Source organism: Halichoeres trimaculatus, unplaced genomic scaffold, assembly GCF_033239565.1.
Source record: "Halichoeres trimaculatus isolate MK-OKI-2021-1 unplaced genomic scaffold, fHalTri1.1 fHalTri1_scaffold_8, whole genome shotgun sequence".
Classification (NCBI taxonomy): Eukaryota; Metazoa; Chordata; class Actinopteri; order Labriformes; family Labridae; genus Halichoeres; species Halichoeres trimaculatus.
The window spans coordinates 14,138,386-14,161,341 of record NW_027437186.1 but is presented as its reverse complement, the minus strand read 5'-3'; the positions used below and the strand labels follow the sequence as shown (position 1 = coordinate 14,161,341).

General features: G+C 41.1%; 1 protein-coding gene across 1 annotated transcript in view; it reads right to left on the bottom strand.

The window, feature by feature from the left end:
• Positions 1-7,322: 7,322 nt before the first annotated feature.
• Positions 7,323-22,956, bottom strand: part of slc30a6 (solute carrier family 30 member 6) — a 63,198-nt gene continuing 47,564 nt past the window's right edge. The window contains exons 11-15 of the mRNA XM_074676493.1: positions 12,404-12,523; positions 11,934-12,036; positions 11,799-11,846; positions 11,002-11,070; positions 7,323-8,803 (exon numbers count right to left, since the gene is read on the bottom strand). Coding sequence (XP_074532594.1) covers positions 8,177-8,803; positions 11,002-11,070; positions 11,799-11,846; positions 11,934-12,036; positions 12,404-12,523 — 967 coding nt within the window. The 3' untranslated portion in view covers positions 7,323-8,176. The remainder of the gene's footprint in view (positions 8,804-11,001; positions 11,071-11,798; positions 11,847-11,933; positions 12,037-12,403; positions 12,524-22,956) is intronic.

Sequence of the window (22,956 nt, the reverse complement as noted above, 5' to 3'; positions counted from 1 at the left end):
TGTCATGTGCTTATTGATTCAAAAATAAGTGCAGACGGATGCTCCCGGTATCAAAACACTGGCACAAGACCCAGACCTCTCCTATCTGATGAAGTCCAGACCACAGAATCCTAGTAGGGAGCCCGTCTGTCTTCAGATGCTGCAGCTCACTGCCCGCCACGGGGCCCGACGTGTTGTTTTGAGGCGACTGACAGGTCCAGTCAAAACACAGAGAGTGAGGGAGGAAGATGGAGGAGGAGGAGGAGGAGGAGGAGGAGGAGGAGGAGGGGAAAGTCAGGGCTACTGGAAGCCCACTGATGAGAGCGTGAACAAAGAGCTACTAACAGGAGGGATCTTGGACAAACATGGAGGTGCTGATTTGGTTTGCCTTACAAGAAAATACAGATTAGAGAGGAGGTGTTTGATGATTTGTTATTTTTATATTTATGTTGTATTGACTCAAGGCTGAGGACACGGCGTCTGCTGCTCATATGCTCTGCGATGTCATACAGGGTCAACCCCTGCAGTTAATGACAGTGAAGAAAAAAAGAGCTTATTTATTCTCACACCTGTGTGTTTCTGCTAAGGAGTTGAAGAAGAAAAGATCACTACGATAGGTTAAAAAGGAGTTTTGACTGTAACTTCACCGAGCCTCTGAGACTAACAACACCAGAGCATCAAATCCCCATGAAGCCGATACCCAACCTATACCCACCGTGTGTCATCAATGCACAGCTGCTTTCATGTCTTCACTGAAGGTGTCCTGAAGGCTCCCTGAGAGGAACTGGAGGCCCCAGTCCCAATAACTCAAGACGCTCACTTTGATTTTTATCATACAGAAGAAAAGATTGTTGATGAGATGCAGGGCAAACAGTGTCTTGTTAGCTGAGGTTATAAGCCACAGTCAGAGATGGAGAATGTGTGGTCAAGGCTGTATCAGTGTTTTGTGTTGTAGGTTGTAACAGGCTTCTAAAGACATGTGCCAGTACTCCTGTTTTCTAAGGCATGTGTTGAGAGCGCTGGTGTAAAGATAGTGGTTGTCTGTGGAAGATGATGTCACTCAAGGTTCCCTTAATGCAGGGTTTGTACCTACAGCTCCTGGAGAGGATAGAAGAAAATATACCTTCAGTGCAGTGTTGGGTGAGTTATGAACACCTGGGGTTTTTTTCCCCATGTGTAACAAGAATAAAGAGACCAGGTCCTCTTGAGGTTCTTAGAACTGTACATGTGCATGTTGCTGAATACAAAATTACTTCAGACTCAAACTCTTCTTTAGCCTCTCGAAGGACGGTTCTTTTGGCTCAGCCAAAAAAGAGTCAGCTCTTTTGGCTCCCAGGCAGCTCCTAAATTAAAATTATTGATAAACCTTTAGCTGGGTCTTTAATGTGGAGTTTGTATGTTCTCCCCCTGCATGGGTGGCCTCTCTTTGTGTACTTTGGCCTCCTCCCACAGTCCAAATACATGCTCATCAGGTTAGCTGGTGATGAGTTAAATAACAGGTTAATTGCACCTAGGTTTAAGTGTGTGTGTGTATGACAGGTTGTCTGTTTCTGTGTGTCATCCCTGTGATTGACTGAAGTGATAAACCCTTTTGCCTCATTTTGTGCCCTTGTTCTGTTACCGAAGCAAACTTTCCTATTGTTGTTTAATATTTTAATCATTTTTGCTTTTTTTGCAATTTCTGTTGAACCAGAACCAAACTGGGTATTCAAACAGTAAATGTCCTCTGTGCAGGTTGGTACTCAGAAAAATCAGATGCCTGGGTTTGGATTGGCCGAAAAAATTTCCTCTTTCAGTTAGTAGATGTTTTATGTGTTTTTGTGACGTGACACGCTGCCTTCCTTACTGCCGTCTGCTGTCTCACTCACTGAGTGGGGACGAGATGCCCCACCTGACAGAGTGTCCCCATCTCTGCTATCACATAACGGGATGATATGCTCATGTGATTGGCTGGATGGCTGCCATACTGTCAGTCGAAACAAAGCTCTACCATGAGCTGAGCAGATCAGCTGAGTGAAAGCTGAGCATCAAAAGGAAAAAAGTTGGTGAGTCAGCTCTCACTTGATGGGAGTCGGCTCCTCTGATTCACTACAAATCATTGGCTCTTAGACCCGCATCTTCTGCACGACACATCTGTAGCCTCGATCACGTTGAGATTTCGTCAAAGCTCCACAGTCACATACTCTTGCTGTCTGTGTTTGAGACTCAACATTTCTCATGGTCAGTGTGAGGTGGACACATTCACCGAGGGAACTACACTTGTGCCACTTTGCTAACGTGTTGAACTGATATTAGGAAACGAAACAGCTGAACTCTCAGTGAATGTCTGTACTTGTAAGCGAGGACCTTTTGCTCTGACTTTGATGACCCCAGTAGACTTTGCAGAACGTCTTATTTTTCTGTCCTCGACTTGTGTGACTGTGTACCAAAAACCCTTTCCAGCTGTCTCTTAACTGTGTCTGTTGCTTATTGGAAAAGACTTCACTTTGACTTAACCTGGACAAATAAAAAGTAAATTATCCCATTGTTAAAAAACCGACAAATGCATCACCTCTTTTTTTCATCCTCTGACCCTGACTTGTCAGGCCACTCGCTCGGGCCTTGAAGTTTTTAGTGAATCTGTTTCCGCTGCAGAACAGAGTGATGGCAGCAGAGCGGAGCTCCTGCGTCAGAATGACCCAGAATTATGGAGAGATCTCGTTCATTTTCCAGGGATTTTGGGCACAGATTACAAAGCTTCTACGCCATTTGTTTTGTAACAAGCATGTGAAGTCAACGCTAATACAAACACCACGGCTCGGAACTTGGAAATGCCAGGGGACCTTTTTTAGAGGCTTAGGGCCGTTGAGCACATCCAACGCTCAGGGAGCAGAAGCCCCGCTAAGCTCTGAGGGCAAAGTACTTCTTTGATTGTTTGTTGAAAATCTCTTCCAAAAGCCAGTGAACAAAAACAGAGGAGGGATTATCCCTTTTTGGAGAGGAAATTAATTCTTCAGACGAGGCACTTAAACAGGTGTCAGGACGAACAAAGCAGCGGGTGTTTGAGAGGAACAGAGCATTAACTTCTTTTTAGCTTGATGAGTTTAAGACTTATTTCAAAGATTTTATCAACAAACCAAGAAAGAAAAACTCAGAAAAGCTCATTGTGCTGCACATAGCAAAACATTAAGAAAAAAAAAGGGGAAGTTTGAATATTCTCACATCTGTTTCAGTAAGGTTGTAAGGTGACTCTGCTTATCCTCAGGGTGTTAGGAGAGGGACACCTCCACTGTGTATCCTCTATAACAGACTTTTACACAACCTGTTCAACACAGTTTAATATTACTCTACTGATTTTAAAAAAAGAGGCTTCATTCATGTTTTAGTATTCAGAGCTTAGAGCCTGGATTACTGTCTGACAGGAGCTTCAAAGCTTTGGAGGACTGAACTGTGGGACAAAACAGAGGGCAGCACTCATGTGTTGCATTGGGAGGTCCACTGGTGGTTCCTGAAAGTACTGCAAGTGGGTTACAAGAGGTTTTTGATTCAGCATCAGAACCAATGGGGGATCGTCTGATGAGGATTAATGCTTCAGACAACAACTTTTAAAGCTTCTGGTTGTATCAGTGCAGAGCAGATGTATCAGTGGTTAGGGATGAAGGACCTCAGCAGTCCCAGAATGCACTTAGTGAAGAGAGACAACGCCTCCTGGCTCACAGATGAGACTATTTTTTACCTCCGCCAAGGAGGTTAAGTTTTTGGGAGAGTTTGTCTGTTTGTCTGTGAATAACATAACTCAAAAAGTAATGAACAGATCTTGATGAAATTTTCAGGAAATGTTCAAAATGGGATACGGAAGATGTAACTAAATTTTGGAGGTGATCAGGATCACCGTCTGGATCCAGGACTTTTTTTTAAAGGATTCTTAATCATTGTGAGATAGGGATGTTTTCACTATATGTGTATATAACTCCACCATAAATGGTCGGATTGCTTTGCAAAACAATACAAGACAAGGTCACCATGATTTTCTGACAGATGTAAAAGTTCGATCCAGATCCTGGAAATATTCTGGATACTGAGATCCAGTATACAAAATATGTACTGGGTCATCATAATTTTCAACACTATCAGGAAACAAATTATTGTACAAACCTGCAACTAACACCAAATTGTAGCAGACAGTCTGCTGAAAGGGAGTATAACATTAAAGTAGGACTAAAGAGTTGCTTGACAATCATAATGTGCTTGGTGGAGGCCTGTGCTCTCAAAGTGCTTGTCTAGTTGCTTTTGTCTCTTTTTTGGCCTTTTAAGCACTGAAAAAACATCCTCTACTGTTGCCATGCTACAACATTGACGACATTAACCAGGATTTCTCTATCAAGAGTGCCAAACTATGCTTTGAATAATAACGAAATATCATGGAAATATGTTTTGGTCCCAAAATCTGACCCCCAAAGTTTGGAAAGGGACAAAAGAAACAAAGAAGAGGTGAATGTAACATTTGTTATGGAGAAAGTCCACCAATTTATGATGTCACACTCCAAGCATGTCTAATGTGGATCTGATTGGTTTTATATTAATTTGTGTGAAAATGATGTTATTCTTCATGAGGAGAATGATGCCTAAAAAAAAGAGAATGCCCTCTTTCTGGGAGGCTACTATTGTCTTTCAAAATGCAATGAAAATGTACTTTACATCATTCAAACAGGTGGAAAAACAGCAGAGTCAATAAAGTTGTAATTTATAAAAACTTTTTTATTAAAACCTCATTGTTGCTGTTCATTTTGTCATTTTTATGTTTGATTTTGTTTGCTTACTTTACATCATACTTTATTATAACAAACTTAAATATCCTGCCTTGGGACAGGAGTATGTAGAGCCTCTGGGCTCATGTGCTGGTCACATGTTGTTAAGTTAATGGTTGGATGAGCCATAGAGTTTTGTGATCTTTAAAATGAAGCTGGAGCATTCCTGAGTTTAGGTAACGCAGGTCTAACCTGCCTCTGGGCTCTGAGGATGTAAAGGTTATGCAGAGATGACAGATTACAGCCAATCATCTTCACTTAAAGTGAACAGCGGCTGAAGTCTGTCTTTGTCCTTGGGACAGGAGACAGACCACCATCCATTGAAGGAGGTGAAGAAGGAGGTAAAGAAGGAGGAACTCAACCTCTGAATAAATCTTTGGCAGATTGGGTTTTTCTTAGCTCAGAACAAGAAGACAAACATGACCTCCTATCCAGGTGTGAGCACAGTATCTTAAGTCTGAAGGTTTATCATCAAACAGTGTTTTTCAATGAGGTCATCATAGCTATGAGCCGTGCACTGTACACAGAGCTGCAAATGGAAACCGCAGAGGGCAGCTTTAATTTGTTTTGAAGATGGAGCCAAAATCAAGCACTTTGTCAGCGAGCGTCTCGTAACGTTTGGCACTTCCACAGTCGCTGCATTTAATCATGTTTTGGAACACGGCCCACAGACATCCACCTTGTTAGCTGATTTAACTCCTGGGAAAGCTTCCCTCTGAGGGGAAATGTGCCAAATCTTCTTCCCTTTGTTGGATTTACACTAACCCAGCGATCAATGAGTTCTGGTCTGGAAAAAAAAGAGGATCTGGGCTTATTAGTGTTTCTTGGAGACCAGGCGGGTCCATCAGTAACGGGGTCAGGAGCCTTTTGGCCTCCTAACACATCGCGACTCGGCTGGACTCAAAGCTGTCTCCTCACCTCAGCCTCACTCTGGCGCCCGCAGCAGCACTCATTCATTTGAATATTTTCCAGGCTGATAAAGATGCGAGGGCAATGAACTGCGGGCCAAAAGGGTAACATGATTGCAGGAGACAAAATAATGACCAAGCCCTGCTAAGTCGCTATAGTGTGTCATACGTTATTATACAAGCGTGTGGCTGAAATGTAATCAAGGGAGGGAACATCGCTGGGTTAACGCCAAAAGAGTCGTTGAATGAGTGTCCTGGGATGACATCTAACACGCTGCCTTTGTTTGTCTGAAGACGGTTTCCTCTCTTACAATGACACGCCTACTTCAAACGTCCATCTTTTTTGGTTTCCATTTTATCTCATTTTTCTCTTTAGACAAGGTTTACTAAAATTAGACCCTAAATACAGATGGATCTTGCTAATGAAGCAAACATTGACTTCTAAGTCAACGAACCTCTTTTGCTCTTCTTCTCATCCAATATGCCCTTCTATCAAACAGACTTTTGTCAGACTTTTAGACAAAAAAAAAAAGGATTTTGTCTGTACAACAGATGTTGTGAGGTCGAGAGATCAAAAGTTTGTGTTTCCTAAATCAATCTGCTGCCGCTGATACGGTCCTTGACCTCGGAGCGCAAGAACGCGCTTCCAGGTTTTCAGAAGAGGACAGAGCGTCCTCTGTCGGCTTCCAGCAACTTGTTGACCCTGTGGCTGTGAACGTACTCTGGACAGTAAAGGATTCAAGTTTACCTTGAACCCCAAAACCACCAGCAAGTCTGTTTCTGTCGGTCTGTGTTTTCAGGGTCAGGTGAGGGCACTATTTTCACAGAAGCAGGAGATAAAGGCCTTTTAAACATGTAGGTATATTTTAAAAAGGAATACCCCACTTCACTCGTTTTTAAAAATATTTTCCTCCACACACACAGGGTGGAAGTTCTCTAAAACTTTGCTTTGGCCAGAGTTTTCAGAAAACATCATTTTAGGTTAAGTAAAACTGTTTCGTGTCTGAATGTATAAAAATATATGTGGTTTCCTAAATACTCGGCCATACTGGACATGTCCAAAACCAGCAGGGAGGGCAGTAGTGAGCCTTTAGTTCCTTGTATGTCTGGAGGTCTTTGTAATGGTCATGCTGACTCTTCTGGACTTCAAGCTGAATTCCTGTTTTAGGTTAATTTAATTCAGCTAACACAGTTTAGTTTCACTTTCCATTTTTTCGTCCTGTTTTGTCAGTGTTCTAATCTTTTTATAAATTGTACATTTTCTAAATTCTGTAAGTGGATTCTTCACCTTTTGCTTAGTGCCCTCTTTTTTTATCCTTGGTTTCACTTTTTTGAGTGACCGACAATGCAGGGGAAAGGTTAGTGGTCAGTGCCTCATAGAAAGAAGGTTCCTGGTTTAATTCCCTTACTGGGCTGGTGGTGCTTCTAAGTTTGCATGTTCCCCCCACAGTCCAAAAACAGGCTTGTCACTCAAATAATCACTTGTGATAGGCTGGCTACCAGTCCAGGTTTAAACAACTTTAAGACCACTTTCCCTTTTTACACCTGCAACAATTTTCTGACAGCTCTGTGAAGCATCTTCAAAAATAATCTGAAGTTTTAATCCTGTAACAAGACATCTACAGTTACTGTAAAGATGCAATGGTGTCCACACTTAAAAAGCACAGGATGGAAATGTTTTTTTATTCCAAAACGACATAAAAATCTGAGGGGAAAAAAATTGAATATTACCAAAACAGAAGGAATGAGATAAGAGCATGTACTTTTAAATGAAAACAGTCACATGTTTCTGGTTTAATGTAAGTATTTCATGTTTAAATTCAGGACATGTGCAGAAAAAGCACTCAGGACACTTAAAGGCAACACTTTGAGCAGATGTCTCAATGCTTCTAGATAAAACTGAATGCTGACTGAATTTTTCTTAGATCCCAATCAAATTAAAACCGTTTCTCCCATTTTGGTCCAATAAACTGTTATTCATGAACAATAAGTCTCAATATGTGACTTCTGACCTATAAGTGTATTCAGAGATGTGTTTAATGATGACAGGGAACCCAAAAAATGTAACCGCCTGCGTTTGGATCTTAGTGTCCTTCGTTAAAACAATATTTTTTTTAAGGTATATTTTTTCTTTTTCTTCAGGAATGTTACTAAACAATGTTAACCAAAAAAAGTTTCCTCCAAGTTTCTGCCTCAGGATTACAATTAGTATGGACGCACTGTTAGGTGCTTTTTAAGATTTGGTTTAAAAAAAAAGAAAAAGAGAAACTTATCAAACTCAACCAAAGTCCACCTCTCGGTCCCCTCATCAGTAAAATAAATACTACATCACACCCACCATCACTCTTCACACTCAGGAGACAGACACCTTGTCTTGGATTGTTGTCTAAGGTATCTTCGTTGTTGACTCATCGTTGTAGCGCTGACTCCAGCCTGCAAAAGAAACACAACCCGAGCAGAAGTCTTTCAGAGGCTCTGAAGTTCAGTTCCAGCTCATCATCATCAGGGTCTGTATTGTCTGTACTGTGACTGTGATCCCAGAGGGTTGCTGTTTCCAAACCCCAGCGTTGACCCTCCGTAAGCAGTTCTGTAACTTTGGGAGGGAGGCACCCCACTCCCGCCCACACCTAGTCCATAACCCACCCCAACACCCTGAACACCAAGTCCAAGCCCAGCACCAGGCCGCACCAGCCCATGACTCAGCATCCCCGCATAAGGAGATGCTCCGTAAGTAAGTCCCAGGCCTCCGTACGGCCTGTGGATGTGGTGTCCTGGTGTGGGGAGCACCACGGCCTGTGCGTTCCTCCCTGGTGTGTCGAAGGCAAACTCTGGAGGAGGGCTGCTGGGTTTGGAGGGTGTGGAAGTCACTGGGTCCAGCTCTCCTGTGGCAGAGTACATTAGAGGGGGCAAAGAGGAGGAGGAGAGGGAGGTGTAGCCCTCAGCAGCACCCAGAGGAGGGATAGAGGAGGAGGTGGAGGACAGGGCCCCGGTGAGGAGCGGTCTGGTCCAGTCGTCTTTAAAGATCTGGACCGTCAGCGTGGAAACGAGCGGCATCAGACGGTTGGTGACGTGAGCCAGAACCAGCTGCTCGTTAGCATCCCGGCGGATACGGACGTGGGCGGAGCCAGCCTGAAAGATACAGAGATGAGGGGACGATAAGATGATAAAAACAATAAAAGTCATTGAAATAACACTTGATTTTGATTATACTAAGGCAAAGTAGTTTTGCATAACCAGGGGTGTGGGTGATTTGATTGACAGGTGGGTGTGAGGAGCTGCTCCATAGACAGTTTTGTTGTCACCTCTCTGCTGGTTTCTGGATTAGATGAAAGTTATTTTAAATCAGTGACAGTCATGTCTGTGCTTCATAACCCTGATTCCCTGAGCAGTTTTTGTATTTATATAATAAAATAAAAAACAAACCCTCCAAACAGCTGGTTGAATAAACACGTAGACGGCTTGATGACCTCTATGACAGCTTGTCTCACCTCAACATTCAGCTTCCAGCGCTGCAATCTGACCTTAAAACACCAAACTGAACTCTACATTTTGTCAGTGTTTGCTAATTCCACCATCCTCATGGGAACATTCAGACCTTAAAAAGGACAGAGCGCACACACGCACACACACACACACACACACACACACACACACACACAGACACACAGACACAGACACACACACACACACACAGACAGAGTCTCCCCGTGGGGCAGAAGTGCAGTCAGGGGGTCAAATCAGTTTGGACAGCTGCTCTGTTAGCAGTGGGCCAACAACCAACAGTTGTGTAACTGCAAGAACATCAGAGGCAACGACAACAAGAGCAGCAGCATCGCTGACAGACATAAAAACGATAAACGTCAAGGAGGAGGTCAGGAGAGGACGCTGCTCCCCCTGTAGGCGGCAGAAAGTACAGCCGTGTCAAACACGGGCACTGAGCGGAGGAGTGAGGAACACGAGCATCACTGTTCAACAAAAAACAAATTATTCACTTGTTCCACATCAGAAAAGCAACGCACAGCACAGGTAAATCTCAAAATGTCTCCAATGTCACTTTAAAGTGACTATTTGCTTGAAGGCAGCTGTATGCAGACTTTATAGATGTGATCTAAAAAGGTTTTGATTACATGACAATGCCGCTGTGTTTCTTAACATTATAGTAATCAACACCCGACTAACTGTTAATGTTCCTAGTTGGAACTCCAAGTATTAAATCAAGTTAACCTGAAAGTGATAGTTTCAAGAAGTGAAAACATGAACTCTAATGACCCATTTACATTCTTAGTTCAATAATTGATTGACTTTCAGTTCTAGATGTTGTCCTGTATCTACAGGATATCACTAGAAAGGGACAATAAAGCTGTGCACACCATTAAGATTATTCCATTATATAATTTAAACATCAGTGTGACTGATACCTTCTTATGTGAACGGCCTGAGATGTTTATCATGACCAAAACAGAGGCAAACCAACAATACTGCAGTTTGTCAAACTTCTAACTAATGTCCCCTTTCAGCTGTTGTAATTCATAATTAAACGGCTCACCCTGATTAGTGGAACCTTTCCATGATACTTTCAGTCAAAAGGAGCCAAAAAAGGTACATGGTATTTGTATGATTCTGTGTGTACAGAGTGTGTGTGACGTAGTCTCAGTTTTAAATACCATCAGATGCCCTGAAGCCAGCTGGGCATGTATACTGTCACAACAACAACGCGCAAAACACACCATAGACACAGCACAGACATCAACAGTGTTCCCTCCAAAATCTGGAGAAAGAGGGGGAGGATGGAGGAAAGGAAGAGAACATCTCCGCATGAATGACTTGTTCCTTCTTTCCATCTGAGTGAACAAATCCACCGCTGATCGTCACCCAGAACGGGCGAATGGCAGAGGAGGATCAACGAGACGAAGGAGTGGGTGGGTGGGGGTGGTCAGGAAACAAACATGGAGACAAACAAAACAAACAAACTAACAGGAGGGAGGCAGCAGTGAGAGGAGGAGAGGATAATGACCGAGCACAGGATGAAACCGTGAAGTCAGAGAGGAGGGAGATGTCGAGGCAGACTGTGAGGTCAAGTCCTTAGACCTCGCAGAGACAGGAAGCCTCTGCAGCACTGTGCGTCACTCGTACGTAAAGTAGACCTTTAATGGCCTCAAAGTTTTTGCTTGCACTAAAGCCAGATACATCCAGAGGGATATTGGGAAACAGAGAAATACGTACGCAAAACAAAATGAGAGCAACAAGTCAATAAATCATATTTTCAGAATCAGAAGGTTGATTTGAACCCTTCTGTGTTTTTTTAAGTTTTTAGCTGACAAACATACCAGAGACCCAAAGCCAACGGTCCAGAAGTGTTCATTGCGAACTTCCAGCACTCCATCCAGAGTTGACACCTGATTGAACACAAACAGGAAAAAGTAAACAACAAGGATCAAAGTAGATTAATTCAACATGCCTTGTGTTTGTTGTTCAGGACAGCGTTTTACCATTTTTTGGGCTTCAAATTTTTTAAAAAGCTTCTTTGAGAAGGTTAAAGGGAGGAACAAAAACAGACGAAAATCATAATGTAAACACTAAAGTTGCAAAGCTACGAACTAAAAGTAGAATTCTTATGAGAATGAAGCTGTACCGTAATACTATGAGAAATAATATGACATAGAAAGATTAAATTTTTAATATTTGATAAATACATAATTCAGTAGTGTATAAATCATATATCATAATTCACATATTAAAAAAAGTTCAAAAATTTTAGTCTCAGGTTAGCTCGTAAGCTATTCTAAAGGGACAGATCAGAGAGGCAACCTGCAGTCACCCAGACTTAAAATGAGGAACATGGAGCATCTGTTATCTGTAACATAAATGTATACTCTATTATTTTTTATTAATAACATCAGCACCACAGTGTGAGAAGTGTCAATACTATAAATCAAATGTGGAACAAAATCAATCTATTATGATACATGTCATTAAACATAACAGTCGTAACATGACGACTGTAGTCTCAAAATCTTTTTCACGCAATCCTAAACAATTCTTCACCTGAAACTATTCAGACAGAGTTTTGCTCAGTATTATTTGGGAGACACAGACACTGCGGCTGAATTCCCCGGACTCTCACCTCTCTGAGCAGTTTGTCCAGCTGGCCGATGATGTGAGAAGGAGTGGTCTATGAAGAAAAAGGAGGTATCACAATCAGAGTACTCATGCATCCTTGAATGAGAGGGACTAATAACACAAGCTGTGCTGGTTGTACCTGCAGCAGCACTTTTCCACTGTAGACGCTCATGGGATACATGGTGCCAAAGGTCATCAGAGCAATTGCGACTGCCGACGCTGTGTCCACCGCATTATAGTTACTAAGCAAACAGACAAAGAAAAGGTCATGGAGACTTTAAAAACTTTAAACTTTACAATTTTAACCTCATACTTTATACTTTCATCACCATCACTCTAATAGATTGAAGCAACAAGTCGCTTCACTTTTGTCACCAAATAAAAAAAGTCTCATTTCCAGTTTCTCCTTTGCATGTTCTTTTCCCACTGGGAAGTCCAACATGGGGGCACACCTTGAGCTCAGCATGAAACCAGACCAGGACAGTTTGAAGTGGTGACTGAAGCGTAACCTGGCCACAGCAGGCAACTCTGGTGTCAAAATGTTGGTGGGATGTGATGAAGGCTGTTGATTCTGAGGGTTAAACAGCTGGCTTCAGAGGGTTTACTCACTTGATTTCTATCAGCATGTAGGTGATGCAGAGAGAAAGAGCTCCGGCCATGTTGATCAGGACGAATGGATTCATACGAGGAAGCAGCACACTGCTCAGACCTGGGATGATGCCACACAAACTGCAAACAAACAAACAAACAAACAAACAAACAAACAAACAAACAAAAAGCTGATTAGCTCTCATTAACTCCTCCAAGTATTCTCAACAAATCAGTTCTTGTTCTGAAAACATGATGTAAAATCCAAACTGATTAAAAACAAATTCCAAAAACAAACAAAAAAAAATATTTGCCTTTTTCCAATAGAACTGAGAAGTGCACTGAAGTTTCATGTCAAGGGCAAACATGAAAAAGCATCTCACAGCAGAACTGCAAAATCTAACTGAGAAAAGGAAATTGAAATAAAAAGTTGCTAACTTTAGCTGACTAATATTTTCGCCAGTATTTTGAAGGAACCAGTTCTGGTTAAAAAAAAATTGCTGATTTTTTTGGGGGAAAAGTGTTGAACTGTCTTAGAGAAGGTGCAACTTTGATTTTTTTCCAACTAATTTTCAACCTTTGATCAATAATTTCTAAAATGCGAAAGTTATTTTTACAAATGATCAACATCTTTATGATAAACACATGACCACTTAAGATGGATAAACTAGATAAACTAAACAACAGTAAACACACATTGTTTGTTCTTTCAGTTGTCACTCAATACTTTTCTGTAAAAGGGAAATAGTTGGTTTATTTCTTAGGTCTAAGACTGTACTTACAGTAATAACTTGTTTTAAAGTTTGTTTTTGACACCAGCACTGAATGATCTGCATTTTGATTTATCTATACAACAGTAACAGAAGAAATGCATCTTATACAGAGAACTAATTGATAACTTTTTGCCTTTATTGGCAAGGGAAAAGGCTCTTTACTTGTAATACTTTTTTTTTTTAACATCTTGATTGGACACTGATCTTTTTAAAAATCTTTTCACACTTATGTTTTGGTTTATGGTCCTTCTTGACTCTTCAATCAAAATAAGTACCAGTTTGTTAGGTATCAAACAAACTTTACAATGATAAATGGACTGGGCTCATGTGTCACTCTAAGCCCTTTTCCATTACAAGTCATGTTCAGCCATTCAACCCACATTCATCCACTGATGCCAGAGGCAGCTCTGTAAAGAACCAATCAGTATTAACTAATCCCATTCACATACTGATGGTAGCTCAGGGTTAAGGGTCTTGCTTAAGGACACTTTGGCATGTGGTCGGCGGGACCTGGGATCAAACCTCTCACCTTCTGTTTGAGAGATGACCCCCTCTACCACTGTGCCACAGACCCCCTCCCTAATGATAAAGTAAACTGTTTCTGCACAGATGGTTTCCAGGCTGTAATAATCAGAGTGCATAGATTCTTGTCTTTAATTACACAGCGACAATTAAGTACATCTAAAAGTTCTTATCATAAAATGTGAATCTTACTGAATTGTGTATAAAGTTAAGGAGGCTCTGTGAAGTTGACACAGTATGTCCTTCATGCTGTGTGTCCACTTTGTTAATCAGACTATCATTCATTAGGCTGCAGTACATATTTGCATTGATTTTGGACGTTAGTTTCACCCAACCCTGAGTGACATTTGAAATAAAGAAAATAATAATACTACATGTTGAGCCATACATTACTCATCAAATGCTTTCCTCGATGTGTTCCCTCTGGTTCCTGGAGGACTGTGTCTGTTTCCTCCTTCTCCTAAATAAGCTGTTGCTTCCTCATGTTTATGTTTGTCTTTGGGATTAGGCCTCTAACCCGATCACACCGTCCTAATTGACTTTCATGGACTTGAACTGGAGTTGATAGGATCATTCTTGTTTTTTTTCATGTTATGTTGGTCTACAGTTTGAGACAGAAGTCTAAGCTCTGGCAAATTAAGTAAGACACTCCTGTACTGGAAACAGTGAATGAAATGTATTTATTTATTTATTTTATTGTGAAATTAAGAGGACTTGTTGTAGAAATTTAGATTGTCTGCACCATTAACACATTTTTTTCACAATGTGAAAAGATAAAATATAAATTAAGAATGGGCGACAAAACTATTGCAGTGGATACTTTGGCGTTTAATCATTCATTCATTCATTTTCTGAACCGCTTATCCTGTTCAGGGTCGCAGGTGGCTGGAGCCTATCACCCAGCTGTCATTGGGCGAGAGGCGGGGTACACCCTGGACTGGTCAGCAGTCAATCACAGGGGTGACACGTAGACAGACAACCTTTCACGCACACACTTACACTTACAGACAATTTAGAATGACCAATTGGCGTTAAATCAGTGAGTGATATTTAGAACAGGATTATCTGTCAGTTTACAGTCTTCAGGGCAGACTGCTCTCATGTTTCACTTTGCCAGTTTCCCCCCCCTCCCCACAATCCTCTCTCCTCTGAGCATCAGTGACAGCTCTAGGATGATCCTTAGCATGGTGCATCCATAACTACTTTTGGTTTGACTGGGGATCAAGGAAGTGTTCAAGAGCTTTGAGAACTGGTGTCCTATTCTGATTCAACATGCTCCTATCTCATGTACCTTTGAAAGTAGGGGAAGAACAACTCAAAACACTCACACACAAGCTAACAGCTGAGCCAAACCGTTGCCTCAACAGCTTCTATCTTTTTTCATTGAGTATTAAAAGAGTTTCATTGTAAATGTATGTATTTTTTCAGTTTGGTTAACTCTGTGTAAAGAAAACAAGATACACTATAAAAAAGGATAAAAAATGAAAAGCTAATTAATTCTGGTTAAAAGCTAAGTTGAGCTCCTTCCTTGGATTGCTCTGCCTGCATAAATTAAGACACAGCTGACATGGGTTTGCACTCTGAGGCTAAGTGCATCTGCCCTTGTTTCCCTGCAAACATTGAGGTGATTCCCAAAAACAGAGTGGGACCAGTTCGCTCAATCTGTAACACATCTGGCTTATGTGTTCCCAGAACAGATTAACAGGTCAATGAATGCACATCCAGGCGGATCGTTCCTGTGCTGTGTGTCAGATTGAATTTCCAATACGTCAAAGGCCAGGGCTCTGAGTCTGCCATGGCCTATAGCATTGAGCGCTGTCACAAACATGAGGAGGAATGCGGAGGCTGCATGACGCAAGGTGTCTGTCATCAGATGAAAACTTGATTTGAAAAACAGTGACATGGTCGTCACCGCATAATTGTGTCACAAATGTTCCCATAGAAGGGAGGAGTGAAAACAAGAGGGAGGAAGAGAGTATCTGCAGTATCTTATTTTAGTCTATAGAATATATTTTACCCAACAGCTTATTACATCTCTATATTCAAAACATGTGTTAACTTGATTCAAGGGTCACCTCTAGATAAATCCAGATAAATCCCATTTCAGTGGTGTCTCTTTTTAAGCTGTTAACTTTTTTTAAGTATGACTTTGGAACTAGATCTGGTTCTGTCTGGCTATATACAATAACTCTCTTGATTATATATTTGAAGCACTTAGAGCAAAATTTACTGGGTGAATGGTGCTCTGTAAACAAAGTTATTAAATCAGCTCTTCAAAAATGTATTAATGTGACGCTGAGTAATACTGGAAAGAATGGATGAAGCTAAATAAATGATAAAACCGAGAGGCCCAACATTACGGAAGGACAGTAAGACTACACAATGCCCAAACTGTGACCAGACACTTTTAACAGACATTATTTACACTGTCGTGGAAATGAAACGGCCAACTCTGACCGTGAAGAGAAATAATGAGACGACTGGACCAGAGAAGAAAAAACAAACTGACAAAAAGATAAGAGAAAGAGAGGAACAGAATTAAGGGCTGAAATAGGAAAAGGGAAAAAGAAAGTGGAGAGTTTGGGATGAGATTGACAATCCCTGTGAACCCATAATCCCTCTTGATGCATCGATATAATTTGACATGTGACCTCGTAAGTGTATGTGTGCATTAATCCAGACACGTTGCAGACAGAGAGCGACGGATTAAAGGCGATAGAAAAACAAACACTTGATCCTCGGTCTGTTGGCTCTACTCTGGACTGAGGTCAAATAAATGTCACTGAGAAAAAAAAAAAGAAAGTAAAAGAAGAGTGCACTTTTTTACTAACACTTTAATATGTATTCCAAAACTTTGCAGAAGTTTATGATAAAACTATAAATGACAGATTTTGCTCTGATGTCAATTTCTGCAATATGCTTTTACTGTTTGCGTCCACAGTGCCTCATGCCCCTGAAGACTGTGAGCATGTGGAAGTTCATCAGAGCTCAGTGGGACACACCTAATTAACCATTTAGGGCATCCCTTTACTGACGCAAATACAAAAACTGAGCATAACATGATAAAGCCCATGTGACACGGTGGATAAAACACATAGAGAAGTTCAGAGTCACAGTTATTATCACATGACGTCAGAACAGAAGCAAAAGCTGAGAGGAGTTATACAATTGATTACACAGCTCACTGAGGTTATCTAAAGTTATAGGTCCACGGTTTAAAACAGAACGCAGCTCATGACTCTGATACTAAGTTTTTCCTTAGAAGATTTATAAGTTAAATGGAGAGAAATGATATTTAATTTTCAGAATGTAGTTGTGCTAATTGTGTTGAAGTTTACAGTGGTGAATTATGGGTGTATGTTCACTTTGAATGCTTTTGTGAAGTAAAATAAAATAAAAGTGCACACAAAGCATTGCATTTTGAAATGTATTTTCAGTTGTTAAGTTTATGTAGAAACATTTTCATGTAGGACTTAGTGAAAGTGAGCATTACCTGCTGAAAGAAGTGAGGCATGTTAATTTTGATTTTCTATCTAACACAACTATCTTTAAACTACAAACTCTGATTGGGGTATGAAATATCTGAACATGCACTTTTTCCTCACTACCTCTGGTTACGAACAGACACATAGTTCAGCGGTTTAAATGGAGCTGGTGCAGAAGTATCTTGAGCCTGCATTCTTACTGATAGCCAGCAGGGGGTGGCTCTATGTTTGCAAAAGCCCCACTCTTTGATTTGATACTTCAATAAACTTTGAATATTTTTATGATCCCAATTCCTGATTTTAAGTCCTGAATTCTTAATTCTTTCTGATGTTAACTGGTTTGGTTAATTTAAGTAAGATTCACATTTTATGATAAGCTTTGGTCAATTATGGTACAATGGACAATAAAATAGGCAAAACTTTACAGTTTGGCTGTAAAGTTACTATTTTGTTTTTTTTCTTGAAGAGAAATGCAGCTCTAATGTTTTCAAAATCAGCTTGGGATCACACAACAAGATTATCTTTCGTCTTGTTTCATTTATATGGTTTTTACAAAGAGCACATGAATGTACAGCGCTTTTTTAACCTGACTGAAATGTATTGTTGCATGTATTCAAATCTGTATCAACTTTATATTTTACAATTCAAACAGAAACATTTAAAAATGTCAGTCTTTTAGCTGTTGGGGGTGAAATATCATGCATCTGTTGATCTGTTTCCTGAAGGCCAGGATGTGTTAAATATATTAAGACATAAATGTCGACTATTCTGATTGATAAAGACAGGTACTATGAACATTTAAAATTATTCTGTTGTGAAAAAGAGTTGAATCTGCATTTGTAAGTAACGGTATGAGCCACACTCCTCTTTTCATTGTCAAAGAGAAAATATCTGTGTCTCTTCCTCTCCACTGATAACTTTCACAGACACACTGACACACACACACAGATCTCAGGCCTTTGGCTGGTGAAGCTGACAGAGCAGCAGGCTTTATATAACCCAGTTGGCCCTCAGACCCTGCTAGGGTTAAGTAGGGACAAGCTATTACCACACAGACAGAAACACACAGAGACACATTACAAGCACACACATACACACATGCACACACACTCACGCGCACGCTGGGAACTAGGCTGGGACGTCCTGTTCATTTCTGCTCTCTCTCATCCAATCGCAGCTCAGTTCTGCTGCAGAACTCTCCAGGCTGTCAGCCCGAGTAACCTGCAATAACTGAGCCACTGACGTGAGTGTGTGTGTGCGTGTGCATGTGTGTGTGTGTTAGACTTTCCAATTCTGATGTGGGAATTCACAGTTTGATGCAATATTCATTGCAGCACTTGACATTGAACATCAGTGTTCTGGAGTTGGTCTCTTTGGCAAATTATGAAAGAAGTTAAAGTTTGTTACACTTTTAAATTACCAGGTTTAGGACTCATGGTTTAATGTGACTGTATGTTTTGTACAAGTAAATGTTGCTCTGGACAATTAATAACAGTGTGAGGTGTGGTACTCATCAGTCTGCTCTGGTGATAGAAACTTTAGCCCGGCTCACACAACAGGATTCTTAGGCCGATTTAGCCCTGATTCAGACCTCCCAACAATAGTTAGAGAAATCTGATCCAGGATCAAAATTTGGCCCAATGTTCGGTCTAGATTATCTTCTAGTGTGAGGGGATGAGGGATCGATCTTGAGCCCCACAATTGTCATACAGCCTCTTCGGAGCCGCCTTGATCATTTCCAAACATGTTTAATATTATCAGGATGATTACTCCACTCATTCTCACTGAGGATGACAACAGCCAATCAGAGAGAGCCCCTCTTACAAGAGACCAGAAAACAGACAACAATTGGACAGACAGCTCATGTTGTCCGCTGTACCTTCATCCAGATGTGTTTTGACCCTTTTCACTTTTCTCACTACAAATAATGGCTACAGCCTTCACAGCACTTAAGTCTCAATTTTTGTGTGCTTTTTGCTTCCCTGTGAGATCACTGGCCCACTCGCTGGGCTCAAAGCACAACTGAAAGGCTCCAGATCAGCTGACTGCGCACTCCACTGGCCCACTCGAGCCAGTTAACTAATGCTTTTAAAAATAACACATAAGCACATCACTTTCAAACAGTCGAAAACTGATGTTTTGTCAGTGATCAGTGTGAGATCACGCCGTTATTGACTGATTCAGCGAGAGTTTCACATCTGTCCCTCTGTTTGCGTGTAATGGATGAAATGAACCACTGCAGACAGCTTCGCTGCGCTCTCCACCTGTCCCAAAAACGTCAGATCAAACAGCTGAGCACATGTGGTGCATCACTCTTTCTGGTCAAGTAATCTTGGTGAAATCCTGTAGAGTGTGCTGGTCAGTATTTTCAAATCTTGAAGTTAGTGCGTGCTTAATATTTAAGAGATGATGATCTGTGAAGATTCACCTTATGTGTGACAACCCGATTTTAGAAGCTTATAAGATTTAAAAAATCCTGTAGTGTGAGCCAGGCTTCAGTCGTAAGCATTCTGAAAGTCCTTTACTAGTGTGATCTGCAGAAGTGTCCTGACCTGGGTTATAGAACTGATGACTTGGACTTGACTTTATTCCTACACAGAAATTATAGAGAAAGACTCCAATCTCATTGATTGAGACGTTTTATTACTGCTTTTGTCTTTTTTTGTATTGTGCCTGATGCTTTATCTAGTTTAAAAAATGAAGTTTGGTATGTGCATTTACGTGCATGTGTATAAACCAAGTTTTGGAGCCCTCTGGCTACGTTTTGTGGAGTTAAGGCCAGTTCAATGAGAGGCTAAATACAGGCCTAATTTACCAAGAAAAAAAGCCCGCCCAAAGCTGCGATTTTCCGAAAATTGGACCCCGAACCTGGTTCTGTGAAAACCCACTGGGGACGCTCCTAGGGACCTGACGGACACACCCTAGAAGTTTTGAAGCCCTCTGGCTACGTTTTGTGTAGTTACAGCTTATTTAATGAGAGGCTTAATACAGGCCTAATTTCCTACAAAGAACAGCCTGCACAAAGCTGTGATTTTCTGAAAATTGGAGAAAATTCTGAGAAAACCCGCAGCCTCTGGCTGCGAGAAATGGAGCTATGCATAAGAGCTAAAGACTGCAGTTGGTGTCCACTTAAAGCTGGCTCTGGAAGTACTGTAAACCACATACACTGGATTTGCAGCAAAATTTAACATGTACTAATCTGACCTCAGTCCTAATATGTGATATTGAGGCTCAAATTTTAGTGTTTTCAAGTTTTTAGGCTTGCAAGAAAATGTTAAAACCACAAGAGCCCACCAAAAACTGAGCCTCTCTGGATGATTACTGCGGGTGGCTTTCTTGTGTCAGTGATTAAGTTGGTAGTTGTGTTATTGTGAGAAGATGTTCTTCATCTATAAATAGTACAGCACACAGAGTTTGTTCTCTGTACTAGACCACACCACCTCACCTCACCAAGTGAATAAAAATTACCATAGGCTACCTACCAACAAAGGACATTGGGGAAAAGCATGTGTTTTGTGATAATTGATTTCTCATTCAACGTGTCACAGTTGAAGAACAAAAAATCCAACCCCACAGACAACCCAAGAGACCTCGATTAAGGAACAAAGACGAAGGAATTTCTACTACAGAGATGTTGACAGGGCAGATCAGGTAAGTCTGTCCCTCATGAATTATTTGTTCAGAAAGCTGTTGAAGTGAAAAACTGCCAGCTGTGACTGATCAGACATCACACTGGGCAGGATATTTTACAAGTAAAAGATAAACCTGTCTCTGCTCCCTGTGCACATATCAAGATATTTTGTTAATGACTTTCAACATACAGAAGCTTCTTTCGAGAACTCCACTTTCATTATTCAGATCTAACTGTCGTTAGTTACACTGTGTAGATTTAAATAAAGCTCTGTTGGTTTAGTGGCCACACTTTGACATTTTAATACAGCATGAACAGTTTTTCCTTATTCTGAGCTTCAGAAATTGAGCGAGCCATTAAAGTTTAAAATCAGTTGCGGAAGTGGTTTTTCCCCTGACTGGCAGAAATTCAGCAGAAACCAGATAACGTCTACAGCTCTACCAGGAACTATTCTGCAGAATCTCAGTGATATCTAATCCTGGCACAAAGTGTCAGCTTGCTTTAAAACAGTGAGATCAGTTTTCCAGAAACTGTTAATGCTCAAAGTTTTGGAGCCCTGTGTACAGAAATGCATCATGGTCTCACATCTGCAGGGTGGCTATGACAGAGAGGAAAACACATGAGTGGAAACCAAGACACAAAACTCAGCTTCATAAAATGCTCAACAAAGAAGACGGCAATATATGAATCTTTAAGTCACAGTTAAAATCAGAGTGAATCACAAAATAGCTTGAGAGCCATTATCGTACAATTATATGAAACGTCAACCTCTTATTAGAGAATAAGCTTCACTGCATATATTACCTGAAAAACTATCTCCACACAAACAGCTACATGCAGTTACAGTCAAACTTCCTTGACCAAAATGACAATTTCATCACTGGATGACTGAGAAATAAAATATCAGTACATAAAGACTCTTAATATGATTTTATGGACTGCTATAATAATCAGGGTTTAAATCAGGACACGGTCACAAGTGCCATCCAAACTGTGCTGTTCTCAAGCATGACTGGCCCCCCGCAGTGTTATTCCCCCTTCTATTAACGCAAAGTGCGATCTCATCAGTGTCAGCACAATGAGACACAGAGAACACCGCTACAACTTTAGAGACATCATGGATCATACGCACTGTCCGCGTGCTTTTGCTTGTGCATGAAGTGAATCGCACTGAAGCCCACCTCTCCTCACCTCCACAGCACACTTGCGGTCAAACTAGGGGTGGACAATATATATTACGTACAATATTATCCAAAATGTTGCTTCAACGATGTGCAATTTTATATTATCGAGTAATACTGTTTTGAAAAAAAAAAAAAAAAACAGACGGTGCATGGATGGCAAAGGAGAGGTGCTTGAAAGTCCTCATTTGCTGAATGCTTGCCTTGGAAGCCAATCAGTGGACAGGGTTCACTCATGTGACTCAATGGAAACCAAACACTACACAGTCGCACACGGAGGAGACATGCAGGAGTCTCCCGTCTCAGCACGGGTCCACGTCCCTCTCCTGGAAATGACTTGGAGTGAGTGTTGCATCTTCACAGAGAAGGCGCTGGGAGATGTTTCTAGTGGTGTTTTCCCAGCTTCCTGTCCGCTATATGGAATGTGCTTGCCTGTGTGCATGTTTGTATGTCTGTGAACACGTTGGAACGGAGCTTCACTGTGCGTGAAACAGTGCAAGGAGAAATGTGAATGCTGCGATGTACATATGACACCCCGTAAGGCAATATAGGCAAGGTATAGACCAGATTTTTGAGAGGCAAGTTTGTAGTATTTTTTGTTCAATATCGTCAGAATATCGTTATCGTAAAATTTGAAAAAATAATCGAGATATATTTATTTGCCCATATCGCCCACCCCTAGGTCACACTGGCCAAACAAACTGGACTTTAGGGCTGAAGCACAGTACGGTTTGCAAGAGTGACTGCGTCCTCAGTCTGGGGCTGTCCTCCCTGCACAGGCTATGCCGCTAAGCTTGACAAAATGTCTTGTTTAGTTTCTAAATCTGAATGAACATTACACACTTGAAATAAAATTGAAGAAACAGAAAAAGCCGAAGAAACAGGTTACTCTTGCTGTGACACAGAAAACAATGCCAAATTGTGTTTTTGTGAAGTATTGTAGAGTGACGCAGAAACAGCGTATGCAGTGCTCACGACTGCG